Genomic DNA, 24,477 nt, shown 5'->3' on the forward strand with positions numbered 1-24,477 from the left:
CCATGGGGAATAGGGTCAAGACTGATTTGCATATGGCTGGGTCCAAACTGGGGTGGCATGGTTAGCAAAAGAATTGATGGATTAAACCCAGATCTGTAACTGGGGGTGAATGTTTAACTGGTTCCGCATTCCGTCCATCATTTATATTTGTTTGCTTTTGTCACCATAAGTGCACCAGGTATGCCGAGTCGTGGGTCCCGGGCTCACTATGTCACCATGTTCAAGCTAGCCTGGCTGATGAAGGGTGATACCCTAAAACTGCTCCCAAGATGCTTGTTTCCAGTCCAGGGAGGACCTGGTCTGGCAGTTCAGGCTGGACTGTTCCTATGGGGAACAGGGTCAAGACTGATTTGCATATGGCTGGATCTAAACTGGGGTGACATGGTGAGCAAAAGAATTGATGGATTAAACCCAGATCTGTGACTAGGGGTGAATGTTTGAATGGTTCCGCATTCTGCCCATCAATTATGTTTTTTGCTCTTGTCTGAACCAAGGCACCAAAGGATGCTGTTGGGTGGATCAGTGATAGACATCTAACCCTCCTGGTCTCTGCAAGGCTTGAGCCTTGATTGCCGAGGCAGAAAATACTGTGCTGAATTTTTTTTTTTTTTTTTTGAAGAAATACTGACAGGAATACTGAAGAGTGAGGTTTAGATCAGCATCAAATGTAGAGAAGCAAGCAAATTGACGTCAGGGTGCCAGGGTGGGCACATTATGGCTTTGGTAGTGTCACAATGGCATAGTTTTGTGCACTGATGTGGAGTCACTGCTCCCTTTCAGAATGAACAGCTATCAAAAAGTTCAGGATACAGTCAGGTATTGAAATGATGAGGAATCTGTAGGTGGAATTATCTATTAAAATATCCCTGGGCATAGCTATCTACGTAGAAAGTGCTTAGGATGCCTTAGCCTTAGATCCTGCTCCAGTTAATTTATATCAACAGAGCACAATAAAGGGGAAAGCCACAGACAATTGTGTAGTGGGCTGCTGAGGTAAACAGAGACATATGCACAAACCCACCAGAATGAATACCAATAATAGTAAAAGAAAGGCTTTTATAAGTACATTAGGAAGCTGTAACATCTTACAACAATAAACTATTCATATGTATCCATGGATTAATTTATTAAATTCAAAGCACAAGCATATAGGATTTTCCACAAGCATATAGGATTTTCCACTCTCATTTGATGCTGACTCCCAACACTACAACTCATACGAACTCTACCAGCAATAGGTAATACTTGGCTTTTAATTGCATCATATAAAATAAGAATCAAAGCATGAGACATAACTAAAACATTAATCATAACAATTCTTACAAGATGCTTACCAGAATCATCTTCTGTGTCTGAATCCTCGGTTGTGGTCTGTGTTGTAGGTGGTGGCTCAGCCAATTTCAGGTCATATTTTCCCTCTTTGCCCATTCTGTATGAGTTTGTGCTTCCAGTATCCCACTGAACTCTGATCCAGCCATCTTCTCCTAATTCTCCAATTACACGGCCCAAGCCTGGAGGTGGGCCATCCTAGAAAATCAATGACAAGAGAGGTTAGCTTACAAAAAATGCTACTGTGTTCTTTCTGAAGACTATTTTTGACATACCCTAGCCACATGCTGATACAAAAGTTTATTTTTACATGCTTTTAAGGCACAGAACAATTGACAGTAGTGAAACTTTAAAAAGGCACTGCTATGAATACTAAACTTTTGGAAGGAAATAAAACTGCAGTTAGAACAACCAATCTTTGAGAAACAAGTTCTTGGCACACCTCTTTGTAGGATGAGCTTGTTTACTAAACAAAAGAACATATCGTGACCGAATCGCATCTTACCCATACAAGAAGGCAATCTCACCACATTTCTACCTGATTTGAACCAAAGGTTTCTGGATCATTTAGGCCTGAAAGGGACATCGCAGAAAAAGGGGCCAAAGTATGCTTGCATTTATTGAATTACACCTGAGGCCATTTTAAAGTGATCTACACTGCATACATTTCTCGTTTCAATGATAGTGGAATAACAGAAATCATCATTATTGGACCTCATCTTCAGTAGTGTATTGACTCAAAACTAGCTACACTGTAAAGCAACATAGTGAAAATCCTTAAACAGTGTACCCTACGTATACAAGAACCAACACTTGCATGTTTGCTGGGGTTCCTACCAGGGGTGAGAGGTCCCCAAAACACTACATATAGTTGGGAGGCCATGTACTGCTGGTGTGCATGATCACGATGCTGCTGCATTTCAACACAAGTTTGTTTTTCAAACGACAAGTTAAAAATATTTATCAACTAGACTCCTTTTAGGGATATAAGGATTACAGGTCAGCAACAGCATTATCTAAAAGTCAGTTCTATATGTTTGTTTCCCCTTTAGGACTATCAATGTTCCTCCATGCAATGTATCACAAAAACAGTGTTACAGTCTGCAGCATGCGGTATATATATCACATGATGTCCATACTCCTGATATCTAGTGTTAAATTGTGGATGTTGCGAGTTGTTTTTCTTTCAAGGAGAGGTTTCAGTTTCAAGGTGACTTGTGAAATCTACCACCAAACCCATAATGCACCAGAACACAGACTCCACCGCAAGAACAAGTTACTTACCTTTGGTAACGCTTTTTCTGGTGGATACACTAGCTACCTGTGGATTCCTCACCTTATGAATTCTCCCAACGCACCAGCATTCAACGGAAATTTTTCTTCTCTGCTCTCTACGTTGACGTCACAATTGCCAGACTCCCACGCCACTCCGTCTGACGTTATTGTGGCCATAAGAGGTCCTCACCGGTGTGCTGACGTCAGTTTTCACCATTTTTTACGTGCCTTTGAGGTGAACGGGTGATTACAGACATCACACACTCAACATAAATACATCAATCAAATAAAATACATAATATATTTTCAAATATAAACAATAAAAACAAATATATATATATGGAAAATGTCACTTACCCAGTGTACATCTGTTTGTGGCATGAGTCGCTGCAGATTCACATGCTTTGCACATCCCGCCGTCTAGTGTTGGGCTCGGAGTGTTACAAGTTGTTTTTCTTCGAAGAAGTCTTTTCGAGTCACGAGATCGAGGGACTCCTCCCCTTTCGGCTCCATTGCGCATGGGCGTCGACTCAATCTTAGATTGATTTCCCCGCAGAGGGTGAGGTAGGAGTTGTGTATTATAGTAATAGTGCCCATGCAATGGAGTGAATATGTATCTACATAATGTAGTTTAAAGTGTTATATTTACAAATTTGCAAATGCTCAAGATCAACTTCGAAACGGCTACAGGCTCCCGGGGAGGCGGGTGGGCGCATGTGAATCTGCAGCGACTCATGCCACGAACAGATGTACACTAGGTAAGTGACATTTTCCGTTCAATGGCATGTGTAGCTGCAGATACACATGCTTTGCATAGACTAGTAAGCAGTTATCTCCCCAAAAGCGGTGGTTCAGCCTGTAGGAGTTGAAGTTGTTTGAAACAAAGTTCGTAGTACTGCTTGTCCTACTGTGGCTTGTTGTGCTGTTAACACATCCACGCAGTAGTGTTTGGTAAACGTATGAGGCGTAGACCATGTGGCTGCCTTACATATTTCAGTCATTGGAATATTTCCTAGAAAGGCAATGGTAGCACCTTTCTTTCTAGTCGAGTGTGCCTTTGGTGTAATAGGCAGTTCTTTTTTTGCTTTGAGATAGCAGGTTTGAATGCATTTAACTATCCATCTAGCAATGCCTTGTTTGGAAATTGGATTTCCTGCATGAGGTTTTTTGGAAAGCAACAAATTGTTTTGTTTTCCGAATTTGTTTTGTTCTGTCAATGTAGTACATTAACGCTCTTTTGATGTCTAATGTATGTAGTGCTCTTTCAGCTACAGAATCTGGTTGTGGGAAGAACACTGGTAATTCTACTGTTTGATTCAAGTGAACGGTGAAATGACTTTTGGTAAAAATTTAGGATTTGTCCGTAGAACTACTTTTTGCTTGTGTATTTGAATAAATGGTTCTTGTATGGTAAATGCTTGAATCTCACTTACTCTTCTTAGAGATGTGATGGCAATTAAAAATGCAACTTTCCATGTTAAGTATTGCATTTCACAAGAGTGCATGGGCTCAAAAGGTGGACCCATGAGTCGTGTTAAGACAATGTTGAGGTTCCATGAAGGAACTGGTGGTGTTCTTGGTGGTATAATTCTCTTTAGGCCTTCCATGAACGCTTTTATGACTGGTATCCTAAATGGTGAAGTTGAGTGCGTAATTTGCAGGTAAGCTGAAATTGCGGTAAGATGTATCTTAATGGAAGAAAAAGCTAGCTTTGACTTTTGCAAATGTAGTAAGTATCTTACGATGTCTTTGGCAGATGCGTGTAAGGGTTGAATTTGATTATTATAACAGTAATAAACACATCTTTTCCACTTATTTGCATAGCAATGTCTAGTGGTAGGTTTCCTAGCTTTTTGTATGACCTCCATACATTCCTGTGTAAGGTCTAAGTGTCCGAACTCTAGGACTTCAGGAGCCAAATTGCTAGATTCAGCGATGCTGGATTTGGGTTTCTGATCTGTTGTTTGTTTTGCGTTAACAGATCTGGTCTGTTTGGTAGTTTGACATGAGGCACTACTGAGAGGTCTAGTAGTGTTGTGTACCAAGGTTGTCTTGCCCATGTTGGCGCTATTAGTATGAGTCCGAGTTTGTTTTGACAACTTGTTTACCAGATATGGAAGGAGTGGGAGAGGGGGAAAAGCGTAAGCAAATATCCCTGACCAACTCATCCATAACGCATTGCCCAGAGACTGATCTTGTGGGTACCTGGATGCGAAGTTTCGGCATTTTGCGTTTTCCTTTTGTTGCAAATAGATCTATTTGTGGTGTTCCCCAACTCTGGAAGTAAGTGTTCAGTATTTGGGGGTGATCTGTTGGTGATCCAGAGAGAGATTGTCTGCTAACTGATTCTGAATTCCTGGAATAAATTGTGCTATTAGGCGAATGTGGTTGTGAATCGCCCAATGCCATATTCTCTGTGCCAGGAGACACAACTGTGTTGAGTGTGTCCCTCCCTGTTTGTTTAGGTAATACATCGTTGTCATGTTGTCTGTTTTGACAAGAATGTGTTTGTGGCTTATTATGGGTTGAAATGCTTTCAGCGCTAGAAATACTGCCAATAGTTCTAAGTGATTTATGTGAAACTGTTTTTGCTGAGTGTCCCATTGTCCTTGGATGCTGTGTTGATTGAGGTGTGCTCCCCACCCTATCATGGAGGCATCTGTCGTTATTACATATTGTGGCACTGGGTCTTGGAAAGGCCGCCCTTGGTTTAAATGTATACTGTTCCACCATTGAAGCAAGGTGTATGTTTGGCGGTCTACCAACACTAGATCTAGAAGTTGACCCTGTGCCTGTGACCATTGTGATGCTAGGCACTGTTGTAAGGGCCGCATGTGCAACCTTGCGTTTGGGACAATGGCTATGCATGAGGACATCATGCCTAGGAGTTTCATCACCATTTTGACTTGTATTTTTTGTTTTGGATACATGGCCTGTATTACATTGTGAAATGCCTGAACCCTTTGTGGGCTTGGAGTGGCAATCCCTTTTGCTGTGTTGATTGTCGCCCCTCAGTATTGCTGTGTTTGACACGGCAGAAGGTGTGACTTTGTGTAGTTGATTGAGAAACCTAGTTTGTGGAGGGTGTCTATGACATACTTTGTGTGTTGTGAACACCGTTCTAGCGTGTTGGTTTTGATCAACCAATCGTCTAGGTACGGGAACACATGTATTTGCTGCCTTCTGATATGTGCAGCTACGACTGCCAGGCATTTTGTAAAAACTCTTGGCGCAGTTGTTATTCCGAATGGCAACACCTTGAATTGGTAATGTACCCCTTGGAATACAAACCTTAAGTACTTTCTGTGTGAAGGATGTATCGGTATATGGAGATATGCATCCTTTAGGTCTAGTGTTGTCATGTAGTCTTGTTGTTTGAGCAGTGGGATTACGTCCTGTAATGTCACCATGTGAAAGTGATCTGATATGATGTAGGTATTTAATGTTCTGAGATCTAATATAGGTCTCAGACTCTTGTCTTTTTTGGGTATGAGAAAGTACAGAGAGTAAACTCCTGTTCCTTTCTGTTGGTTTGGTACTAATTCTATTGCTTCTTTCTGTAGCAATGCCTGAACTTCTAGTCCTAGAAGATCTATATGTTGTTTTGACATATTGTGTGTTTTCGGTGGGACGTTTGGAGGGAATTTGAGAAATTCTATGCAATAACCATGCTGGATAATTGCCAGTACCCAAGTGTCTGTTGTTATCTCCTCCCAATGTTTGTAAAATTTGCTTAGTCTCCCCCCCACAGGTGTTATGTGTTGGGGATTGGTGACTTGGAAGTCACTGCTTGTTTTGAGGAGTTTTGGGGCTTTGGAACTTCCCTCTATTCTTTTGGAATTGTCACCCTCTATATTGTCCCTGAAAACTTCCCCGCTGATATTGGCTTTGATAAGTGGGCCTTGTTTGTGAGGTTGTGGCCTCTGTAGGTTGACCTCGAAACCCTCCCCTAAATTGTGTTTTGCGAAATGTGCCTCTGCTCTGTGGGGAGTAGAGTGCGCCGATGGCTTTTGCCATATCAGTATCTTTTTTGAGTTTCTCAAAAGCAGTGTCGACTTCCGGCCCAAACAACTGCTGTTCATTAAAGGGCATATTCAGCACGGCTTGTTGTATTTCCGGCTTGAATCCTGACGTACGCAACCATGCGTGTCTCCTTATGGTTATTGCAGTATTTACTGTCCTTGCAGCCGTATCTGCTGCATCCATTGCTAACCGTATCTGATTATTGGAGATACTTTGTCCCTCTTCCACCACTTGTTGTGCCCTTTTCTGGAACTCTTTGGGTAAGTGTTCTATGAAATGCTGCATTTCGTCCCAATGAGCTCTATCGTATCTTGCCAAAAGTGCTTGTGAGTTGGCAATGCGCCATTGGTTTGCTGCTTGTGCTGCAACCCTTTTACCCGCAGCATCGAATTTGCGACTCTCCTTGTCTGGAGGTGGTGCGTCTCCCGAGGTATGAGAGTTTGCTCTCTTGCGAGCTGCCCCGACAACCACAGAGTCTGGTGTTAATTGCTGCGTAATATAAACAGGGTCTGTTGCCGGTGGCTTGTACTTCTTCTCCACCCTTGGAGTTATGGCTCTGCCTTTTACAGGATCCTGAAATATTTGTTTGGAATGTTTTAGCATTCCCGGGAGCATAGGTAAGCTTTGGTATTGGCTATGAGTGGAGGAGAGTGTATTAAACAAAAAGTCATCCTCAATCGGTTCTGCATGCAAGGTGACGTTATGAAAAGCAGCAGCTCTTGAGACCACCTGCGTGTAGGATGTACTGTCTTCAGGTGGCGACAGCCTCGCAGGGTAACAATCTGGGCTGTTATCTGATACAGGAGCATCATAAAGGTCCCATGCGTTGGGATCATCTTGACTTATTCCAGTATGAGTCGGGGATTGCATCAGTGGTGGAGTGGCTACCGGTGATGTGTGCATTGATGGTGGTGGAGATGGTGGTGGAGTTGTTTGTCTTGCCACCTTTGCCTGTGGTTGCTTGTCCTTTTCTTGAAAGGCAAGTCTTCTTTTCATCTTAATTGGGGGAAGAGTGCTTATCTTCCCTGTGTCTTTTTGAATGTGGAGCCTTCTTTGAGTGTATGCTGGCTCTACTGATTCAAGTTCTTCTCCGAACTTATGTCCTTGCATCTGGGAGGACAATCCCTGTTCCTCTGTGTAGGAACCTGTTTTCGGTTCAGAGTCTGGATGTTTCGGAATCGAAACCTTTTCGGTCGCCTTTTTGGGCTCCGAGGAAACCTTCTTTATTTTCGGCGTCATGGTGTCTCGGTGCCGACCCATTTCGGTGCCACTGTCTCGGTGCCGAATCTGCTCGGAGCCGCTGTCTCTGGCCCGAGATTGCTGTGTGGCGGTATCTCAATCGGAGTCGGATGACTTTGCCACAAGCGTGCCCTTTTTCGGTGCCGATGATCTGTCACCTATTTTTCAGATTAAGCCATGGCCTGTTGGCGGTGGCGTCCCCTGGGCTTTTGTTGTCTTCTCGTGAGTTTTATGTTTCGACGTCTTACTCACGGTTTTTGGCGTTTCTTCGGGATCGAGCTCGTCCTAGTCAGATTCCTGGATGGAGAAGGTTTCTTCTTCCTCCTCGAAACGGCCTTGTCCTGTCGGCACCGACGCCATCTGCAGTCTTCTCGCTCTTCGGTCTCTTAATGTCTTCCTCGACCGAAACGCTCGACAGGCTTCACAGGTATCCTCCTTGTGCTCTGGACACATGTTACAGACCAGATGCTGATCTGTATACGGATACTTGTTATGACATTTTGGGCAGAAGCGGAATGGGGTCCGTTCCATCAGCCTTGAAGAGACACGTGGCCGGGCCGACCAGGCCCTGACGGGGGATCGAAAAAACCCCGAAGGGCCACCGGATCTCTTCAAAGGTCGGTGTCTATCTGTTGTAACTAACCCGATACCGAACGCAAACAATACCGACGATTTTTCAGAGATTCTAACTAACTTTCCGACCCGAAACACGGAGCGAAAAGGAACACGTCCGAACCCGATGGCGGAAAAAAAAACAATCTAAGATGGAGTCGACGCCCATGCGCAATGGAGCCGAAAGGGGAGGAGTCCCTCCATCTCGTGACTCGAAAAGACTTCTTAGAAGAAAAACAACTTGTAACACTCCGAGCCCAACACTAGACGGCGGGATGTGCAAAGCATGTGTATCTGCAGCTACACATGCCATCAAACATATATATATATATATATATATATTTATACACACACACACACATTCACCCAAAGAAAACTTGGTGTGACGAAACAGGCAACGGGGAGGCGGGTGGGACCGTGAGGAATCCACAGGTAGCTAGTGTATCCACCAGAAAAAGCATTACCGAAGGCAAGTAACTTGTTCTTCTGATGGATAGAACTACCTGTGGATTCCTCATCTTATGAATAGAGTCCCAAAGAAGTACCGCACTCGGAGGTGGGTGCCTGTGTGGTTACACCAAGAAATCCTGCAGCACCAACTGTGCAAAATGGCCATCCCTCCTAACCTCCGAGTCCAAGCAATAACGCTTAGCGAAAGTATGGAGGGAAGCCCAAGTTGCGGCCTTACAAATGTCAGCCACTGGAACACCTCTTGCCAAGGCTGAAGAAGCAGACTTATCCCTGGTGGAATGGGCCCTAATTCCAACAGGAGGATCCCTATTTGCCAAAGAATAACAGATTTTAATACAAAGAATGACCCACCTGGACAGCGTTCTCTTATGAACGGCATTGCCTTTCCTCTTCCCCACACAGCCAATGAAGAGTTGATCGTCCACTCGAAATTCTCTGGTCCTTTCAATATAAAAGCTTAAAGCCCTCCTTGGGTCAAGCCGATGCAGTCTCTCCTCCTCTTTTGATGGATGGGGAGGAGGGTAAAAGGACAAGAGTGTGATGGATTGCCCCATATGAAAGGGAGTAACTATCTTTGGTAGGAAAGCCGCCCTGGTTCTCAGTACCACCTTGTCTGCATGAAAAGATGTGAAAGGGGGTTTAACACTAAGAGCCTGAAGCTCACTCACACGCCTAGCAGACGTGATGGCTGTGAGGAAAACTTTCTTTAAAACCAAAAGCCTTAATGGGCAAGAATGAAAAGGTTCAAACGGTGAACCCATCTGAAAAGTGATAACCAAATTCAAATCCCAGAGGCATAACAAAGGGAGTGGGAGGAAACCTATTGGTTAGTCCTTTTAAGAACCTTACAACTATAGGGGACTTAAACAAGGAAGGTTGGTCAGGAAGGCACAGAAAAGCCGACAGTGCCAATAAATAGCCCTTGACAGTCGCAACTGCACAACCCTTCTGCGCCAAGGACAATGCAAACAATAAAACATCCGACAAATGGGCTCGTAAGGGATCAATTTGCTTCTCTCCACACCAATCAACAAATTTTGCCCATCTGCCAGCATAGACAGTCTTGGTGGAGTGTCGTCTGGCAGATAAAATAATGTCCACCACTTCTGGCGGGAGAGAAAAGGAACTCAGATTGCTCTGTTCAATCTCCAGGCATGAAGGTACAGGCTCTGGAGGTGGGGTGTAGAACCTGCCCCTGCAACAGCGAGAGGAGGTCTGCCCTGTGAGGGATACGGAGTGGAGGGCACAGTGAAAGCTAGTGAAGATCTGTGTACCACATCCTTCTCAGCCAATCCAGAGCTATTAAGATGACTTGGGCCCAGTCTTGGCGAATCTTCCTCAGAACCCGAGGAATCAAGGGTATGGGAGGAAACGCGTAAAGCAACTGGCCGTTCCAGGACATCTGAAACACATCCCCCAACGTTCCTTGCACCGGATACTGGAGGCTGCAGAGCAACGGGCATGGCGCATTCTCCCGAGTGGCAAACAGGTCTACCTGAGGAAACTCCCACATCTGGAAGATGTAATGGGTCAGGTCTGGATAGAGCCGCCTCGTGATTGGCTGAGAAATGCCGACTGAGACTATCCGCACGCACATTCAGAACTCCGGCCAGATGGTTTGCTACTAAGCAAATCTGATGGTCCTGAGCTCAGGACCAGAGCCGCAGAGCCTCTCTGCAGAGCAGGTACGACCCTACTCCTCCCTGTTTATTTATATACCAAATCGTGGCAGTGTTGTCAGTCAGGACTTGGGCCGACTGACCGCGAAGGGAAGGGAGGAAGGCCTTGAAAGCAGACATATCGCCGCAATCCAACAGATTGATATGAAACATCTGTTCCACTGGAGACCAATGACCTTTGACCTCCAGGTCCACCAGATGAGCTCCCCACCCTAGAGTGGAGGCATCCGTTATAAGCGTGGCCACTGGAGGCGGTAGTGAAAACAGCCTTCCTTGGGAAAGGTTGCCGTCCACAGCCCATCATTGTAGGTCTGCTGCAGTGTCTCTGGAGATCGGTATCGACTCCTCAAGATCCCCTTTGTGCTGAAACAACTGCCTGCAGAGGCACCACTGAAGAGCCCTCATGTGCCAGCGTGCATGAGTGACCAACAGAATGCTTGAAGCAAACAGACTGAGCAGAGAAAGGACCTTGAGGACTGGAACAACCGATCCACTTTGAAACATTGGAATCAAGGCCTGAATGTCCTGAATCCGCTGAGGCGGAGGAAAGGCCCAATCCAATGTTGTGTCCAGTACTGCCCCTATGAACAGGAGGCGCTGAGAGATTTCCAGGTGAGATTTGGGCATGTTTGTTGAAAAGCCCAGATCGAACAATAACTGGGTTGTCATCCGCAGTAGATGCAGCATGAGCTCTGGAGAATTGGCACTGATCAACCAATCGTCCAGGTAAGGGAATACTGCTATTCCCTTCCTCCTGAGACTTGCTGCAACCACGCCATCACCTTTGTGAAGACTCAAGGTGCGGAAGTAAGACCAAACGGAAGGAACGCAAACTGGTAGTGTTGCGATCCCACCACAAACCGGAGATACTTCGTGTGTGACTTGAGAATAGGGATATGAAAGTAAGCATCCTGCAAGTCGACCAACACCATCCAATCCTCTTCGTTCAACGCCTGAAGCACCTGCGCTAGGGTCAGCATTTTGAATTTGTCCTGTTTGAGGAACAAATTCAAAACCCTCAGATCCAGGATAGGCCTCAAACGACCATCCTTCTTGGGGATCAGGAAATATCTTGAATAACAACCCTGACCCCTTTCCTGCTCTGGAACCATCTCCACTGTACCTTTTGATAAAAGGACTAGAACTTCCAGCTGTAACAACAGGAGATGGTCTTCTGTGCAAAAGGATGGACGGGGAGGGATGGGATGGGGAAACTCCCTAAAAGGAAGGGCATAACCTTTCCCCACAATATTGAGCACCCAGGAGTCCGATGTGATTAACTCCCACCGCAGAGAAAATCAAATAACTTTCCCCCTACAGGAGAAACATGAGACGTAATGGGCGGAGAACTAAGGCTGCTTTCCTTGCTGCAACCCCCAGAGGAAGAGGAAGAGGCAGGGTGCTTCTGGGTGGCCCCTCTTGTTCTAACACTACCCTGCACTCTCTAGTATCTATAGGGCATACTTAAGGGTTGTTGGCCTGCTGGTTGGGGTCTCATGAAAGGAAGCTCCTCGTCCGAAACCCCTAAACCTCCTAAAGGATCTGAATGTGGTGGAAGCCTGCTGGCCCAAGAACTTGGCAGTAGCCCTACTATCCTTAAAGCGCATTAATGCAGAGTCAGCTTTAGCCCCAAACAATTTGTCCCCATCAAAGGGCAGGTCCAAGAGGGTCGTCTGGACATCCGTCGAGAACCCAGAAGACCTCAACCATGCATGTGTTCTGGTGACAATGGAAGTGCCCATCGCTCTGGCCACAGAGTCTGTAGTGTCCAGACCCGACTGTATGACTTGCATAGCAGCAGCCTGAGCATCCGACAGGAGTCCCTGCATCTCCTAAGGCAGATCCGGTAGCACAGTCTTGGCTGCGTCCATCAGAGCATGTATGTATGTATCTGCCCAAAACACAAGTCGCATTGGCAGATTTGAGGGCCATCCTACATGAAGAAAAGGTATTTTTGGCCGACTGCTCCATCCTCTTGGATTCCCTGTCTGAAAGCGTGCCAAGGAAGGAACCAGGAGCCTAATGAGACGAGCATGAAGCCTGGACCACCAAACTCTCTGGAGTTGGATGTTTTGACAGAAAACCTGGGTCCCCCGGAGCCACTCTATACCTCCTTGCAACCGATCTGCTAACAGCAGACGAAGTCACAGGCTTCTTCCAGACCTCCAGAATAGGCTCTGTAAGAGCACTGTTAAAAGGCAGTAGTGGCTCCGCAGCAGCTGAAGCAGGATGGAAGGCCTCAGTTAAGATATTATTCTTGACCTCTGCAGATGGTAGTGGGAGGTCCAGAAAATCTGCCGCTTTCCTTACCACAGTATGAAAAGAAGCTGCCTCCTCTGTAAATTCCCCGAGAGAGGCTAGATCCCACTGACGGGAAGTATCTAGTCCACTTGCCGAGTCCAAACCCTGATCGTCCCCCAGGGGCTCAGCAATTTCTCCTTCCTCCAGGAGTTGCCTCTGATACTCTTGTTCCTCTAAAAGCGTGAAAGCCTTTCTCCTTGAACTTAACCTGGCCTCTATTCTTGGCGTCGACATGGAAGATCTTGCTGACACGGACCAGGAGACACACCCCGCTCTACGGATCCATCCGACGCCAAAACCGAATCCATTAGCGCCGATGACACGCAGGCCTGCTTCACTGGCGTCGAATGAGTATGGGGCGATGTCATCGGCACCATTGATCACGTAGGTGACGTCACCGGTGTCGAAGGTCTTCCTGGCGACACCAATGGTATCGGCGCCTGACCAACACCCTCCACAGGGCAAAAGGGCATAAACGGCACCGGTCTTTATGGAGCCGGAGCTCCTATTGAAAAGGCCAAAGGACCTGTGGGACCAGCCGGTGCACCAGCAGGGGCCATAGAATTAAAGATGTTGAAAAGGCATTTAAAAATGCCCCTGGATCCTCACCTGGAGCAGGGAAGGCTGGATACCACTGTTCCTCCTGTGGTGCCGGCACCGGATCCGGAACGTCCGATTGCACTCCAGGCAAAAAGCGAGGACTCTCCTGAGGCCCAACCACCTCAAAGACTGAAGGGACCGGTAGAGCTTGAGGACTCTGGGGTGATGGAGTCGCCATCGTACTAACCTCTCACGTCGCACGACGCCAACTTGATGGAGACCTCGATCAGGACCGACCTCTATCGAACAACGCCGGGAATCATACCGATGCCGTTTCTTGTGCGACCTCGAGGATTTTCTGGAAGAAGACCTCCGATGACTCCTATGCTTCTCCTTCTTCTTTGCCTTGGCCAAAAAGAGTTTGGCCTCCCACTCCTTGAGCGCCTTCGGGGTCATCCTCTAGCATGAATCACACTCCTCCACATCGTGCTCAGAACTCAAGCACCACAGGCAGTCATTGTGCAGGTCTGTCACCGACCTGCGCCCCCGCACTCCCTACAAGGCTTGAATCCGGAGTTCCGAGGAGGAGACATTGTAACCTACAATTAAACACCTTCGGTAAGAGTAACTCCCAAGAGCTAGGAAAAAAACGTTATGCTTCAAAGGCACTGAAAAAAGAGAACTGACGTCAGCGAGGACCATTTATTGCCACGATGACGTCAGACGGAATCGCGTGGGAGTCAGGCAATCGTGACGTCCTCGTCGACAGAGAACTGGGAAGAACAATTTCCGTTGAATGCTGGTGCATTGGGAGAATTCATAAGATGAGGAATCCACAGGTATTTGTATCCATCAGAAATTGTATTTTTGTCCTTTGGGTAAGTGTAAGTAGGAGTAAAGATTAAAGGCAGTAAATTGTATTTGTAATGGTAGAGGAATATATTTTCAGAAAAATAGACCGTGTACTGTGATTGTATCTTTAGAGGTGAAAGGGTGCGTATGGATCTACAGCACTGTAAGCTGCAAATAAACACTTTACTTACATTCAGCAACACTCATTTGGCTGGATACTCTAACTGCAGTTTCCTCACTTCATTTTACTACCCAGGGACCAGACAATCTAGAAACGTTTTTTCAGCAGTGGTCACTGTTCCCCTAGAAGGCACCATACAGCTCTGTGTTAACTTAATATTGTTCTCAAAGTGACGGAGCAGAGCCACATATAAGCGTCAGATCTGCACACAGATCTCAGTTTCTTATTTTCCTGTTTGTGCCCTCAGACTCTATGAGCCACAGGAGTGGTCCTTGGAACAATCAATGTAAAAGCTTAAATCCCTTTTGGGGTATAACCAACTGAGCCTCTCTTCCTCTTTTGAGGGGTGAGGGAGAGTAAAGAACTCTAGTAGACCGACGGATTGCAAAACATGAATGGGAGTCATGACTTTTGGTGAGAAGGTGCCACAGTCCTCAGCAACAATTTTAGGGGGAAAAGGTGGTATTGTGTATTGTAAGGTTGCACTGAAAGTGACTGAAGTTCACCCAGAGGATGAGCTGAAATAAACAAAATGAGGAAGGAGTTCTTTAAGGTTAGGAGATGCATCAAGCACCTAGGCATCCGCTTGTAAGGTGTATGCACTAGAAACCTTATGACCAAATAAAGGTCCCACTGTGGAATCAAAAAAGGTTTGAGAGGGAACATGTGTGTCAAACCTTTAACAAACCTCATCACAAAAGATGGTATAAAAAAACAATGGTTGGTCCGGCAAGTGTAGAAAGGCCAAAGGGGAGATAAATAACCACTAATAGTGTCCACTGCAGGGCCTTGGTAGACCATAGATAAAACAAATTAAAGGACGTCCAACAGCTTTGCTTGCAATTTGTGAGTCTTGCGAATGCCACACAGGGACGCAAATTTGTACCAGAGACCAGAATAAACTTTGTGGGGACAAGGATGACATCCATCTTTTAGCTATTTTGTTATTTTAAGAGTTTTAAATAGCACAAACAAGACCAATCAGGGTATCAGAGCACTGTACATTTAGTGTTCAGATCATATACACTAGAGAGAAAGCACAAAGGTAAGTGCATACTGTAGGAAAATGGCTCCCTGTTGCAGTTACCCCCCACTTTTTGCCTGATGCTGACTTGACTGAGAAGTGTGCTGGGACCCTGCTAACCAGGCTCCAGCACCAGTGTTCTTTCACTAAAAGTGTACCATTGTTTCCACAATTGGCACACAGATACGTCCCTTATAAAAGGTACCAGTGGTACCAAGAGCCCTGTGACCAGAGAAGGTCTCTAAGGACTGCAGCATGTTGTTGTGCCACCCTTAAGGACCCCTCACCTAACACATGCAAACTGCCATTGCAGATTGTGTGTGTTGGTGGGGAGAAAAGGGCAAAGTCGACATGGCATCCCCCTCAGGGTGCCATGCACACAAAATACTGCCTGTGGCCTAGGTAATGCACCCCTCTAGCGGGCCTTGCAGCCCTAAGGTAGGGTGCACTATACCACAGGTGAGGGTATAGCTGCATGAGCAATATGCCCCTACAGTGTCTAAGTCCATTCTTAGACATTGTAAGTGCAGTGTGGCCATATTAAGTATATGGTCTGGGAGTTTGTCAAAAACGAACTCCACAGCTCCATAATGGCTATACCATATCAAACTTCTCAGAATAATAAACCCACACTGATGCCAGTGTTGGATTTATTAAAAAATGCACACAGAGGGCATCTTAGAGATGCCCCCTGTATTTTACCCAATCCTTCAGTGCCGGACTGACTGGTCTGTGCCAGCCTGCTGTTGACAGACGAGTTTCTGACCCCCTGGGGTGAGATCCTTTGTGCTCTCTGAGGACAGAAACAAAAGCCTGCTCTGGGTGGAGGTGCTTAACACCTCCCCCCTGCAGGAACTGTAACAACTAGCAGTGAGCCTCAAATGCTCAGGCTTCGTGTTACAATGCCCCAGGGCACTCCAGCTAGTGGAGATGCCAGCCCCCTGGACACAGCCCCCACTTTTGGCGGCGAGTCCAGGGGAGATAATGAGAAAAACAAGGAGGAGTCACCCACCAGTCAGTACAGCCCCTAAGGCGCCCTGAGCTGAGGTGACCCCTGCCTTGAGAAATCCTCCATCTTGGTTTTGGTGGATTCCCCCAATAGGAATAGGGATGTGCATCCCTCCCCCTCAGGGAGGAGGCACAAAGAGGGTGTAGCCACCCTCAAGGACAGTAGCCATTGGCTACTGCCCTCCCAGACCTAAACATACCTCTAAATTCAGTATTTAGGGACTCCCCAGATCCCAGGAAATCAAATTCCTGCAACCTGAGGAAAGAAGAAGGACTGCTGACCTACAAGCCTGCAGAGAAGGAGGAACACAACAACTGAATTGGCCCCAGCCCTACCGGCCTGTCTCCAACTTCGAAAACCTGCTCCAGCGACGCATTCGACAGGGACCAGCGACCTCTGAAGCCTCAGAGGACTGCCCTGGACTACAGAACCAAGAAACTCCTGTGAACAGCGGCCCTGTTCAAAACCTGCAACTTCTTTGCAACAAAGAAGCAACTTCCAAAGACTGCACGTTTCCTGCCAGAAACGTGAGACTTCACACTCTGCACCCGACGCCCCCGGCTCGACCTGCAGAAAACCAACACCTCAGGGAGGTCTCCCCGGCGACTGCGAGCCCGTGAGTAACCACAGATGATCACCCCTGAGCCCCCACAGCGACGCCAGCAGAGAGAATCCAGAGGATCCCCTGACCGCAACTGCCTGTAACAAGGGACCCAACGCTGTACCCGCAGTCCCATGGACCTGAAGGAACCGAACTTCAGTGCAAGAGCGACCCCGAGGCGACCCTCTGCCTAGCCCAGGTGGTGGCTGTCCTGAGAAGACCCCCCTGTGCCCGCAACGGTAGAGTGACCCCCGGTCCCTCCACTTTTTTCAATCTAAAACCCAACGCCTGCTTTGCTCACTGCTCCCGGCCGCCCCTGTGCTGCTGAGGGTGTACTTTGTGTGCCTTCTCGTGTCCCCCCCCCCCCCCCGGTGCTCTACAAAACCCCCCTGGTCTGCCCCCCGAGGACGCAAGTACTTACCTGCTGGCAGACTGGAACCGGAGCACCCCTGTTCTCCATAGGCACCTATGTGTTTTGGGCACCTCTTTGACCTCTGCACCTGACCGGCCCTGAGCTGCTGGTGTGGTAATTTGGGGTTGCCTTGAACCCCCAACGGTGGGCTGCCTATGCCCCAAACGTGAGACTTGTAAGTGTTCTACTTACCTTCAAAACTAACCTTTACTTACCTCCCCCAGGAACTGTTGATTTTTGCACTGTGTCCACTTTGAAAATAGCTTATTGCCATTTTTACAAAGACTGTATATGATATTGTTTTCATTCAAAGCTCCTAAAGTATCTAAGTGAAGTACCTTACATTTAAAGTATTAACTGTAAATCTTGAACATGTGGTTCTTAAAATAAACTAAGAAAATATATTTTTCAATATAAAAACCTATTGGCCTGGAGTAAGACTTTGAGTGTGTGTTCCTCATTTATTGCCTGTGTGTGTACAACAAATGCTTAACACTACCCTCTGATAAGCCTACTGCTCGACCACACTACCACAAAATAGAGCATTAGAATTATCTTTTTTGCCACTATCTTACCTTTAAGGGGAACCCTTGGACTCTGTGCACACTATTCATACTTTGAAATAGTATATGCAGAGCCAACTTCCTACACATATGCAAGAAACAATAGAAATACAGATGAAACAATTCATCTTGGTAGATCAAGGAACCAGGAGAGGACCACTAGCAACTAGTCAAGCTGAGTGAGTTAGGACAGCTCCTGAAGGTATCTGCTCATCAGAAGTGTTTTTACTTCTTTTTTGAAGGTGGTAGAGGAGGGGGTTGTCCTAGTTTCAGGTGGCAATGCACTGCAAATTCTTGGGGAAGGTTTTGACTGTGCAGGCATGGGTGAAGGACCATGCCCTGTTGCTAAGACGGGAGGTCCTCGTGAAGCAGCTCCCTGATCAGAGGACAGATACTCATAGCCAGAAGGCCTGGGTACCACATGTTCCTGACCCAACTCCGGAGCCACTAGGATGACTTGAGCCTAGTCATTTATGATCGTTTTTCAGAACTACGGGCAGGATAGGCAGGAGTAATAAAGAGTAAAGGAGTCCCGTGTTCCACTCCAGTTACAATGTATCTCCAACCCAAAGCTCAGGGCAGGTTAGACAGGAGTAGTAAAGAGTAAAGGAGTCCAGTGTTCCACTCAAGCTAGAATGCATCTCAAACCCGAAGCTGCAAGCACAAAACTTTAAACACTGCATGTTCTTGGCAGTGGCAAAAAGATCTAGCCAGGGTTTTATGCACTCTTGGAGGATTTTCTGTGCCACCTAGAATATAACAGCCACTTGTGATCAGCTGAAAGTCGTCTGCTCAGTTTATTCACTCTGGCAGGATGGTCCTTGATCAGAAAAATGGTCTAGGTGTTTCAATAACCTCCAACGGTACATGGCCTCCTGACACAAGACCCAGGACCCCATTCTTCTCTGACAGTTGCAGTAATACATGGGCATTGTGTAGACCATAAAAACCTGCACTCGCCTCTCATGGTCTTCAGAGTCGGACAAATGGCCTGCAGCTCCAATAGACTGATGTCGAGCCAGCCCTCTGGCAGAGACCAGAGTCCTTTGACCTCCATTTCCCCCAGATGACCTTCTCCAGCTCAGCAAGGGCACATCCGTCAATAAGTGATAGAGGTCCTCTCATACTGATCCATGAACAAGCCTAAAACATCTGGATCATAGGTCTAATGTACTGGACTCATTGCGATTGGGGGAAAATCTGAACTGTTTTCGGGATTGTGCCAATGAATGAAAGCCTCTCTGCAAAGCAGTCAGGTTGGATAGCAGCTCGATGAAAATGAACCCTAACAATGTCAAGAGGTTCGCCATTGACTGGAGGTGATCCACAAAAAACTGTGGCACACCCACTTTAAAGAGCCAGTTGACAAGGAACAGAATACTAGAATGCTCGACCTGCAAAAATGAGCTGTGACCACTGCCATCACTTTCATGAACTTTTGAGAGGTGTTGGGAAAGTCAAAGTGTAACTGAGCAAACTGAAAATGCACCTGGCAGACCTTGAAGTGCATCTAAAGTCTGGGGACTGAAGAACAGGCAGATGAAAACATGATTTCTGCACATCCAAGGACACCATCCAATCATCCGGGTCCAGAGCAGACTGGATTTGGGCCAGTGCAAACATTCTCACTCTTCCTGCCTTTCACAGGAAGGCATTCAGAAACCAAAAGTCCAGAATGGACACGAGGCCCCTGGCCTTTTTCGGAACAAGGAAATTGTGAGAACGCAACTCCCTTCTCTTTCTGAATAAGGCACATTTCAGTACCATCCGTGGAGTGCAATAAAAGCACCTTCTGTGAAAGATGGCACAGATGCATATCTCAAATTCACTCTGGTGTGCGAAGAATAGCTGGCAGATCAGAAAGAAAAGGCAGAGCATAGCCATTTTGGACGATCGGTAAAACCCATGTGTTGGACGTGATGCATCGCCAACTTGGGAGGAAACATTGAATTTTGGCCCCACTGGTAGGGCATGCACCACTAAGGCAAATTAAAGTGGGTTGTGGCCTTTGTAGCGGTGTAGCAGTGGAAGAGGAATCTGACCTTCTCACTGAAAAGGCGTGACCCATCGAAAGCACATGCAGAAGGGAGGTCTCTACATCACAGCAGAATCCTGTAGAACGCATCTACTCTTGTTGATGGAGGACAACACTAGTACCGACTCTTCTCTCCCTCCATCATGGATCGTCTGGGACAAAGAGGCCCTAATGTATTGTGCACCCCCTGGCAAGATCTCACTGGCAATAATCCACAGGGCATGTGTGTGTAACAGCACAGGAAACAAACAGCATTTATTAAGCACAGTGGTAGATGGGTAAAAGGAAACATATGCTTGCCTACAGCACCAACCCTCTTGGATTGTCGATCCAGCCTGGAGGTGTGGTAGGAAACGAGTTAGGGTTCAACTGAATGGTCAAGCTCTGTACAAGAAGACTCTGAGGAGTGGGGGGCCTTGATGAGAAAATCTGAGTCATCTTGTACTGATCTGTGACGCATCTCAATCAGCCTTTTTCACAGGCTGGCAAAAACAAGGCTTCAACCAAATGGCCATCAACATATCTGTGAAGGCATCTTTAATGAAGAAAGTTACTAGCCTAGGCTTCCATATCTCTGAAAACTGGTTTTGGTTTCAACTAAGAGTAGCTGTGATTCAAGTGCATCAGATGTGTTTGGACCACCACTGCAAATGAGAAACCCTGCTCGGTCAGTTGCTCAAGTAGCAAGTCTGGCTTAGATTGAAGCCCACGGACACTGTGTAGCTCAATATATAACATATCATTTGTATAGTCAGGGGGGAGCAAGTCATCCTCTTCATTACCATCAACATCATCATCAATATCAACATCAAAATCAACATACTGGGGCACCCTCTTCCCTGGTATAGGATCAGTCAGGCCCAAAGTGATAATGGAATCTCTGCAAATACGTGCAACGTAGAAGAGGCAGTAGGCTCCAACTAGGTTTCATAACAACCACTGCACTTTTGTAATTTTGTAATATGACATCAGCCAGGCTTGAGCCCGAAATTGATTCAGTGCCTGACACACTCAGGTGTAAGCACAAGACCATACTCCATTGTTACTAGTGTCAGCACTGGTGTCAGGGTACAGGGGACTGCAGTGAATTTTTGGGTCAGAGAAGAAGTTGGTATCTGCACTGGTGCCGGCGCAGTAACTGGTACCAAGAGGACAGACAGCACCAGAGAAGGACCAATCAGTGGTAACCCAATTGGAAGATCCTCCAGTTTCATAGACCCCCAAAGGCACCAGAGTAAGCCAAAGGCACACTGAAAATTAACATCATGGCCCCATAAAGGGCTCAATCTGCTACAGGATCAACATGGGCCCAGGAATCTTGAGGCAGATTGGAGCAAACACAGGGGAATTGGTTCTGTGGCCGGAGAATTCAAAGGGGTTAATCTGACATCATCATAACTTAGCTCCTTCTCTTTGGTTTCAGAGTAGAGGGATGAGGTTGAGTCCCATTTTGCTTTCTTCTGCTTGTATTTGGACTTCGTACGACTTCCCAAAGGACTCTGAGTGTAAAGTTTAACGGTTGTGGGAACACCCCTAGGACAAGGTCCCACCTACAACTTGAATGTGAGCAGGAGCTATGGGAAGGCCACAAATACCTGTTATGAGCAGGTTGTCTTTGGGTACACAAGAGCATAAGGGTGCACTTACTGCACAATTTACAATAATGAGCCGAACTCAGACAACAAAGAGACAACTTCTGCAGGTCAGACAACAACATCTGTTTCCTGAAGGCACAGCAGAGGTTGAAACCTTTAGTTTTGAGTGGGATCATTGTTCCACAGCACACTTGTGAAATCGTTCAGAGACAGCTGGGAAACTGCTAAAGTTAAAAATGGAGCTTCAGATTCACACTGAATGGAGAAGAAAGAAAGTAACTGATGTCACCACGCACGGGTGGTGCTTATATGGGGGTCTGCTTCAACACTCATGGAGGTGGGGAGCAGCACAAAGCTACACGATGATACCTAGTTGCACAAGGGAGCACTTCTATAGTGAAAGTTTTCAATTTTCAGCCTCATACCTGGGGAGTATTATAAGGTGAGGTATCTGAAGTAGGAAGTGTAGGGAGGTACCATCTTTCTGACACAGTTACCCCCACCGTCTGCTGGTGTCACTGTGTTTATACTGGTGTGCACTGGGATCCTGCTAATCAGGACCCCAGTGTCTGTGCTCGCTCCTCTAACCTTGGCTGCTGGTAAACGTTTACACCCCACAACTGACATACTGGTGCACCCATGTATGTCCCTAGTATGGGGCACTAAGGTACCCAGGGCATTTGTACACCAGAGGACACCAATGGGCTAGAGCACGTATTGTGTCACCCATGGGAGGCCATGCAAACTGTGTCTTCAGGCAGGCCATTGCAGATTACGTGAAATGGTGCATGCACCTTTCACTTCAGATATAAGGTTTGTCATATATCATGGTCACTACACTTAGACAGTGTAAGTCACCCCTCTGGTAGCCCCTTCATCCCAAAAGCAGGGTGCATGTCCCCAAGTGCGAGAGTACCCCTTTATGAGCAGGGTACCCCTACAAACCTCAGACTCCATTCCCTGTAAATGTGGGGAAGCCATTTTAAGGTACGTAGTAGACACTGGTCAACACGAGTGGTCCAACTACCTAATGGCTTCTCCTAGGTATGTATGGTATCAAACATGATGGAATCATGCAACTACGCCAATTCCAGCGCTCATTGCACGATATCATGTACTATGGGGGTTCCTTAGAGGATCCCCCTAGTTTTGCCTGTGCAGTCTATAAGAACTCCCTAAACTCCTGGTGTATGACCAACCTCCTGGTTGCAACAGGCTTGGGGTCCCTGGTTTCAGAATAAAGGAGCCCATTTTCCCAATAGATCATGTGGGAAACACTGACATCCCCTGCTTATTCTGCAGCGCTTGGTGCCTGAGAGGGGCAGGATTTCTGCTCCAAATTCCCCTCCATCCAAGAGCTCTGCCGTGTGTGCCCCAAGCTCCTCTGGTGTAGGCTCCTCACAATGGGCAAGATCATCTCCCTGAGGAGACTGATCCTCACATGAAATTTGGGCAGAGGATAATTTCTTACCTTTCCTACCTCTCTTCTTGGGAGCTGGCTGGTCCATAGTTTTAGGCTCCAGAGCTCCTGATACTCCCTGTTTCCTGGCATATGCTCTGGTTGTCAGAAACACATTTGCAGGGATGCCCCAGCATTACTTCATGGGCCTGTACCTCCACTTCAGCCTAGGCTGAGGTCTCCAAATCACTGCCCATTAGATATTCTACAGGTATAGAAGAGGATACCACAACTGTTTTAGGACCAGTAACGCACCCACCTACCCCCAACCAGCTAAAGTTAACAACTGCCTTGGGGTGGCACTTTGTGATGTTATCAGCACTGATGACTTGGTAATTGTGACCAAGTTAGATTTTCTCAGGAGACATCAGTTTTTCAGTCACCATGATGGTGACACAGACACGTGTCCCTGTAAGTGCCTACCTCAATACCATTTATGAGGGGGAACTGCCTGTATTTCCTCATTTTGTGAGGCCAGTAAGCCTGAGTTGCAAGGTCGATGCCACACTCTGATATTAGGACAGCCTCAGCTGTTTCTATGAGAAGGCCAGATTCCACTGCAGTACCCAAGGTGGACCCTGGTACACTATTGGTAGAAGTACCAGTACTTTTGCTAGGTGCACGGGGATTAGTAGAAGTAGTGTTATTGCTGCTTTTCTTAGGACAGTTGCTATAATCTGTCCTACTGCATTTTTCCTTACACAAAAAGCACCAAGGTTTCTTGTTGGAAGAGGAGGAGGACTTGGCCCCACCCCCAGAAGTATTTTGTGGACCAGTAGAAGACTCTTGTTATTCTTTAGATTTGTCCCCATCCCTCTCCTGAGATTTAGAAGCATTCTTCTTTTGGTCACCCCACACATCAGAGTCCATCAGATACAGGTGCAGTTTGTCAAACATACATCTGTTAAGTATGTGCTCTCTCATGATAGGATTGTACAGCCCTTCATAGTCATACACACTACTACCATGTAACCAGCCTTTCAGAGTCTTAACTGCACAATCAACAAAATCTACCCAATCTTGAGAGGACTCCTGAGTTTCTCTGAACGTAATCCTATACTCCTCAGTGTGAGCCCAAACCTATCAATCAGGGCCTCGTTCAAGACTTGGTAGTTGGCTGCAGCCTCTAATCTAACTGGCAGACGTTTGTCTCTGCCTTTGTCTACGAGGAAGAGCTACAGGATAGCTACCCACTTCCTCTGAAGGACCTTCTGGACTTTACTAGCCCTCTCTACAGCAGAAATCCATTTATGGATGTCATCCCCAGGCTTGTAATG

The 24,477-nt window shown here is 46.6% G+C and overlaps 1 protein-coding gene across 4 annotated transcripts in view; it reads right to left on the reverse strand.

Annotated features, from left to right (window-relative positions):
* Positions 1–24,477, reverse strand: part of HERC2 (HECT and RLD domain containing E3 ubiquitin protein ligase 2) — a 1,448,528-nt gene that overhangs the window by 924,301 nt on the left and 499,750 nt on the right. For all 4 annotated transcript variants that reach the window (XM_069204283.1, XM_069204284.1, XM_069204285.1 and 1 more), the window contains exon 37: positions 1,335–1,527. In XM_069204283.1, coding sequence (XP_069060384.1) covers positions 1,335–1,527 — 193 coding nt within the window. The remainder of the gene's footprint in view (positions 1–1,334; positions 1,528–24,477) is intronic.

This window comes from Pleurodeles waltl, chromosome 8 (assembly GCF_031143425.1).
Source record: "Pleurodeles waltl isolate 20211129_DDA chromosome 8, aPleWal1.hap1.20221129, whole genome shotgun sequence".
Taxonomy (NCBI): Eukaryota; Metazoa; Chordata; class Amphibia; order Caudata; family Salamandridae; genus Pleurodeles; species Pleurodeles waltl.